This window comes from Trifolium pratense, linkage group LG4 (genome assembly GCF_020283565.1).
Source record: "Trifolium pratense cultivar HEN17-A07 linkage group LG4, ARS_RC_1.1, whole genome shotgun sequence".
Taxonomy (NCBI): Eukaryota; Viridiplantae; Streptophyta; class Magnoliopsida; order Fabales; family Fabaceae; genus Trifolium; species Trifolium pratense.
This window is the reverse complement of record NC_060062.1, coordinates 16,893,152-16,899,944: the sequence shown is the minus strand read 5'-3', so window position 1 is coordinate 16,899,944 and position 6,793 is coordinate 16,893,152. Positions and strand designations below refer to the sequence as shown.

Genomic DNA, 6,793 nt, shown 5'->3' with positions numbered 1-6,793 from the left:
GTTATCTCAGTTATATTTTATTGGGGTATACCGTTTGAACCTTCAAAATCATCATTTTAACACAAAAAAAAAGAGACTATAATGGTCTAAATAAATTTTAATGAAACCAAAATTCATAAGTTAATTTTCCAAGTGAAAATTCAAACATGCTACTATTATATATGAATCCATATAGAATCTCACTAGCATAGGAAAACAGTTTTTGCATATGATATGAACATGATCTTTGCATCAAAAGAAGAATAATAGTATAAGTGATATTATAGGGATCTAGGGCTTTGTTGGGCTATTTTAAGATATATGCTGTGAAATAGGAACCAACCTTGGAAATAACCCCAACTTCAAACAAGAAGCTCCTGTATAGAGTTACCCTAATAACTTGCATCTGTTTCTTTCTAGTGCCAGAGATTGCAATATAACCGATACCCGCACGTATCCAGCCGCCGCGTCCTGATTTTGACGGAGAAAACATGAATGGATTGAGTTTGAGTTTTTTCTGATTTTAAAATACGAGAGTGGGTGGATAATAGGGACATTGATACTCACCTCGAATTCGTCCTCGAATCTGCCTTGCTTATATCAAATTATATTTTATCACTCTTAAATTTGAAACCTTTAAATAAATTCTTAAATTATATTCGTATTTTTATTTTTATTCTTAAATTAAACAAGTCGTTTTCTTATTTATTTTCTTTGTTTAAAAAAACATCAAAATGTAACTCAAGTTCATATAGAGATAGAGCGGGATGGGGATACACGAACCTCGTTGGATATGAATTTGGGATTCTATTTTTCATCCCCGTTGAGAATTGTAACTGACATAGAAATATCCAAACTGTTTGGATTTGGAGTTAGCAAAATCTAACCCCACAAGCACCATCAATCTGTGATAGTTTTCTCTAGAGTATTTCTTCATGACCATAATATTTTAAACTCTAGAGAATTTATGACCTTTAGGATTCAGTTCTGGACAAAGTTTTAAATTGCATTTTCGCAATGGCAAATGCATTATAAAAGTTTTAGAAGTCTATGCAACCACATTGCAACCATAAATGAAACCATACCAGGCATATTTTACTACAACATCAAAGTTCACAACATAACCACAATTGCAACCTCAATTACAATTACAATTACAATTAAAATTCAGGTGTCTAGAGATGCAGATAAATATGGTTATTACACCCATCAACACCTCAAAATTATATTTATTTTATGGCAATCCTAAGGTGTAAGATGTTATCTAATGTAAGATGAATATGGCTATGTTAAAGTTAACTTATGTACCTCAATTTAATTTAAAAATTTATCTCATTCAACTTTCTCTGTAAACACCAATAAATTTATAAGAACATTTTTGCAAGTGTAAAATCATAAAGTTTTTTAATGGATAAACACATTACTAAAAATTAATCTAAACTAGGGCCATATATAAGTTTGAAAAGCTGGAATTTCATACATGTTCTAAAGAACTAATCTTGTAGATGCAATAAATTACCATGTTGGATAATAATTACTGTGATATATATAGTGCAGTTGCCAACCATTATGCAAATGCTTTCAATTTCTTGTAAACTTAACAAGGAGGTTACTGCTTCATCATTGCCGCACCAAGACTTCAATGGATGGAAAGATTGCAACCCAGCTAGTGACATTAACGGAAAATGAGTCACATAAAGGCGAACACCGATTTGAAGCCTCTGCATCTGACCATTATGAAATTTTGTAATCTCCCAAAACCAACTCGCAACATCATGATATTTTTACATCTCTCAAAATCCTTGCAGCCATTGAGCCATATCTTCTGGCTTCCCACTCGCTAAGCTTTGCATTTTGTGGAGTTGACTTACTATCATCCTCGGTGTTTTCTTCAACAAGATCAGAGCCTTCTGCCCCAATATTTTCTTCGGTGTTTTTATCCTGCATGCCAGTTTCAACATCAACTTTTTCAGCAGCTGCCTGACCTGAGTTTTCTGTGCTATCTGCTAAAGGTTTGAATCCCATAATGAAGAGTTGAATGTTTGGATGTTGAAATGTTTCATCCATCTGCACAAAGTGAGGAATTCAGTGTAAAGTTTTTTAAGTAGGAACCTGAATACCTGATAAGTATCTAAGCACTTAGGGAACCTACCCTTAAAAGCTAGCTATCAAAAGGGTGCACAAAGTGAGGAATTAAAGTGAAGTTTTACGTAGGAACCTGGAAAATATATAAGCACTTAGGGAACCTACCCTTAAAAGCTAGCTATCAAACGGGCGCACAAAGTGAGGAATTAAGTGAAGTTATAAGTAGGAACCTGACAAGTATCTAAGCACTTAGGGAACCCACCGTTAAAAGCGCTATCAAACGGGTGCAAAAAGTGAGGAATTAAGCGATGTTCTAAGTAGGAACCTGACAAGTATCTATGCACTTAGGGAACCCACCCTTAAAAGCTAGCTATCAAAAGTGAGGAATTAAGTGAAGTTATAAGTAGGAACCTGACAAGTATCTAAGCACTTAGGGAACCTAACCTAGCCTTAAAAGCTAACTATCAAAGGGGAAGAACCAAGCCACTTAAATAATACACCAAGCATCCCATACTATTCGGTGTGGAACTTGAGCACTCCATAATACTCCACTTCACTACTATAGCACCACCCGTGACAGCTGATGTCTACGCATCTGCACTCTACGACGCTTTACTAGACCTTCCCGGTCATCCCTCTGTAGGTAGCCCTTTCTGAGCCAGCAGCAACCAGCTCTAATGCCAATTGATAAGTATCTAAGCACTCGCGGAACCCATCCTTAAAAGATAGCTATCAAGGGACAAGAACCAAGCCACTTAAATACTACACCAAGCAATTCATACTACTTGATTTGGGACTTGGACTCCCGATAATACCCAAGTTTCATTCAGAATCAAACTCACCTATTTGTTAATATGTCAGAAAACGATGTAACTAATACAAGACGTATATATGAACACATAGCATACCTTTGATTTTGAAACAGTTTTCACGTCAAAGTTTTTTTTCCACATCTGAAGCATCTTCTCGTGGACAGAAGTGGACCGGATCTCATAACCCAACTTCAGGGACAAATTGAAAACAAATAAGAAAATCGGTATATCCAACTTTACTATACAAAGTAAGTGAAAAATTTAATTATAAACAGTTGAATAACATACCAAAATAGTAGTCCTAGGTCCAGATAAAGCAAGTATTGTCTGCAACAGAGGTTCCAATAGATGTTCTACATAAACCTTCAACGTAATAATGTAAAACAAAAAGTTAGATGATGTTCCACTGAAGGAAGAATAACACTTAAATGACAAAAATTTGTCAATGAGTTAATTTATTCACTCCACTTATTATGAAGAAAGTCCTGTTCAACACTTACAACGTCGGTGCCAATAATGTAGTCAAATGGAGGACCAACAGCCTTAATGTGACTCTCGTCTCCCCATTGAAGCTCTGAAACCTTGATTGAGCCAAATGACTCTAGAAGCAGAGGATTTTTTTAGTGAGATACTATAATCATTCAAATTCACGTAACAGAACACAAAAGAATAAATACAACCAAGGTTCAACAATATTCAATTTGACTAATTTAAAATAAATAAATGCATAACAAGCCCATATAGCAATAACTAATAAGGATGGTTCAAAAGTTTGAAATCAAACCAGGATTCTTTTGCATGACCCTTGAAATATTACGATCAACATTCCTTTGTAACAATGGCAAAACCTCCTTTTGGTCTGTCACCGTAACATCGCAACCCAGCAAAGCCATGCCTACAAAGCAATTGCAGGTCAGCTTAGGCATTACCAGTCTTGGAAAGCAATAAAATAGGGTATAGCTAGATTAAGTTTAACCAATGAGTGCATTTAGATGCAGTTGATTTGGTAGAACTTGGAGTATTTAGAATTAGGATGAGAAGAAAATGAGTAACAGATTCTGTTATTTCTTCACAAAGGGGCTCTCCCTTTCACAACTGACTTACTTATACCCTTCTAGAATAAACATGCAATATATGGGTTTAAATGGAATAATAAGGGTCCTAACATGATTAATTTAATAAACAAATTTTTTTATAATGATTTGAAAACACTCACCAAACCCAGAAACACCACAGCCAGCTCCTAGTTCAATGACACGTTTTCCTTTAAGTTTAGCAGGAGAAAACCTTCCTTTTCTGCAATTTCGTTCCTAAAATAATACAAGATACACTATAAGTAATATAAACTCAATGTAATATCTAAAAAACTACATAACCTAGCCCAACCTCAAAGGATCTAACCGCAAATTAAGATAAGATCATGTCCCCTAAAGAAGAGAGGGAATGTGCTTTCTTTTTAAGTTTTAATTCATGTCATATAAGCTATGGGTGATAAAGGTGTATATGCTTTCTAATCAAATTTTATTCATGTGCAATTTCCAAAGTAAGTCCAAGTCCGAGGATTATCTAACAGTTAAATTCATGAAAAATGACAAAACTTTCCACAGCATTTTAGGAAGATATACAACTTACAAGAAACTTGGCAAACACAAGTGATGCATCCCATACTGTAGTTCCATGGTGCTTAGAATTGGGGTCCTATTCAAAATTAAACTGTCAGATTTTATATAAAGACATAAAATTAAATAGAAAAATACCATTCTTCAATAAAACCATAATCATCTGAATGCCTATAAATTGAAGCAATGACAGAACAAGGCACACATCTTGTGGTGAATCATGATTTCCACAAATTGCAAGGAGGTTCATATCTAGTTCAATGCATTGTGCGCTACATTTATTGGTTCTTATAATCTTTCCAAAGATTTTGAAAACACTTGCTAATTAAGCAGAAACTTAAACTCTGGACGGTACATTAAAATCCTTTCTGCATATGTGAACTATTGTCCTATAACTCAAATTATCCCACCATTGTGAATGTGATGCAACAAGATTTTGGATTCAACCTTTCACTAAATTAAGAAGAGCATCTTCGATTGGCTATAAATCAACTAACTCAAGAGCATTATTTCATCTGAGATTATATATTAACTTCGATGACATGAAGTGTGTGAAATAAGCTAACATTTCACTACTTATGCCTTACTTAGATAAACATTTTATTTAAGCGCTTATAGCATAAGTGCTTATGTATAAGCTATTTCTATTTTATATAACAAAAGATAAAACAAAGTCAAACTATTTTCATAAACTATCCTAGAGAGCTTATGGAAATAAGTTGTTTCCATAAGTCTCCCAAACAGTCTCACAAGTGCTAATAATACCAATAGATAAGTTCAAAAATGTCAATTCAAACAGACGATTAAAATCCTATTGAAAAAAACGACTCTTAAAAGAAAGACATATCTATACAACAACTCAGCCTTATCCCACTAGATAGGGTCGGCTAAAGAAAAAAGTATATATGATTGGCTAGAAGAAAGGTTTGGCTGTGCATTAAAATTACAGAACTCAAGTTCCATTGACCTATTGCAGAAAAGAACACCTCCCTCACAGCACTCTCCACTCTCAAAAGGGGCAGTTTTAAAAACAGCACAAACAATACCTGAGCAAATTGCAATTCGTGGCCCAAAATCTCCAATGGCATCTCAAAGGTTGTTGGGGTATTTAATCTGTAAAACATTCAAGAGCATTGAGAAAGAAATGTTTATAACAAACAACAAATTATAGTTTTTAAAAAATAAGAAAGAGTCATTCAATTCTCTTAATTGCTATAGGTTCAGCTCGTGCAATTATTGTATGCAACACTTTCTGCTAAATTGCACAAAGCTAGTTGTACTACAATAATTACACGAGCTAAACCTAAACCTATAGTTATACAACTTGATCATCTCATAATAAGTAATGATAAGCTAGTGCACTCAAATTCATAGTGCCAATAACTTAGTGATTGGACTCGAATGGTCAAATTAAGCAAAAGTAACTTTACTTATCTACGGCCAAACTTCGAATTACTAGGGCCTCTTTCTCCGGAAACAGGAGGATTAAGACCAAACAAAATTCATAGTGGCCAATAATCACAAAATTCATAACTGGTTATGAAGGATACCTGTCAGCTTCCATGAAATCACAGAAAAATTGTAAATACGAAATACAAATCAATGTTAAGATTAAATTTTCTGCTGAATCTTCGCTGGAAAACAAAACAAAAAATGTTAATTAATTGCAAGAAGATTTGGAAAACAATAATGTGAAAAATTGAAGTTTAATCATGCGGATTTTTTTTTCCCAAACCAAAACCCTAACTTATTAAAAATCATTAAAAGAATATGCATATGAATTCAGTTATTATGAATCGATTATAACGAATTTAAACGAAAACAAATGAAAATGGCGGAAAAAGAAAAAAAAGAAAATAAAATGATATATACATGTATGTAATGAAGTGGAAGATTGAACGATGGTGATTGAAGGGTGGAACCAAGAAGGTGTAAGTGGAGTAGAAGTTCAGGTTCAGATGAATCAATCAATACCCAACACAAGCTAGTACGGAGTATATGTTTCTTTATACTTTAAAGGGACAAACAAAAATGTCTTCAAAACCGAATGAATTTAATTGATATGCACCGACGGCGTCAATCAATACCAACAATGTTTTTCGCCACATCATCACACTTTCTTTACATGACATGGCAAAATGACTATCGGTACATATCAATTAAACTCTTTAATAATTAAGCCTTTATTTTTTGTGTTTTGTTTTTCTTTCTAAATAGGTAAGCACTCTCTCAAGTCTCGATTGAGAGTTTGAATTAAAGGTTTAAATGCAATTTTAATCCATGTTTCATTGCTTAATT

At 33.8% G+C, this 6,793-nt stretch overlaps 1 protein-coding gene across 3 annotated transcripts; it reads right to left on the bottom strand.

Annotated features, from left to right (window-relative positions):
• Positions 1 to 1,409: 1,409 nt before the first annotated feature.
• Positions 1,410 to 6,528, bottom strand: LOC123919906 (protein N-lysine methyltransferase METTL21A). 3 transcript variants are annotated; one of them, XM_045971936.1, is made up of 10 exons: positions 6,368 to 6,528; positions 6,046 to 6,129; positions 5,542 to 5,608; positions 4,509 to 4,574; positions 4,093 to 4,186; positions 3,661 to 3,771; positions 3,377 to 3,477; positions 3,165 to 3,239; positions 2,973 to 3,065; positions 1,410 to 2,046 (listed from the first exon to the last, which is right to left on the bottom strand). In XM_045971936.1, the coding sequence occupies exons 2-10, from the start codon at positions 6,057 to 6,059 to the stop codon at positions 1,753 to 1,755; spliced, it is 915 nt and encodes a 304-aa protein (XP_045827892.1). In that variant the 5' UTR covers positions 6,060 to 6,129; positions 6,368 to 6,528; the 3' UTR covers positions 1,410 to 1,752. The 3 variants fall into 3 exon arrangements, with proteins under 3 accessions (XP_045827892.1, XP_045827894.1, XP_045827893.1); XM_045971938.1 differs by lacking the exon at positions 6,046 to 6,129 and having other exon boundaries at positions 5,542 to 6,045; positions 6,368 to 6,471; XM_045971937.1 differs by lacking the exon at positions 6,368 to 6,528 and having other exon boundaries at positions 6,046 to 6,296.
• Positions 6,529 to 6,793: the final 265 nt, after the last annotated feature.

What these genes read in the sequence shown, in the direction of transcription:
- LOC123919906 (XM_045971936.1), bottom strand. An exon ending in GGTCATGCAAAAGAATCCTG is followed by an intron (nt 3,478 to 3,660) that starts GTTTGATTTCAA and finishes CTCTGCTTCTAG; the next exon opens with AGTCATTTGGCTCAATCAAG. An exon ending in GACCTAGGACTACTATTTTG is followed by an intron (nt 3,066 to 3,164) that starts GTATGTTATTCA and finishes TTGTCCCTGAAG; the next exon opens with TTGGGTTATGAGATCCGGTC.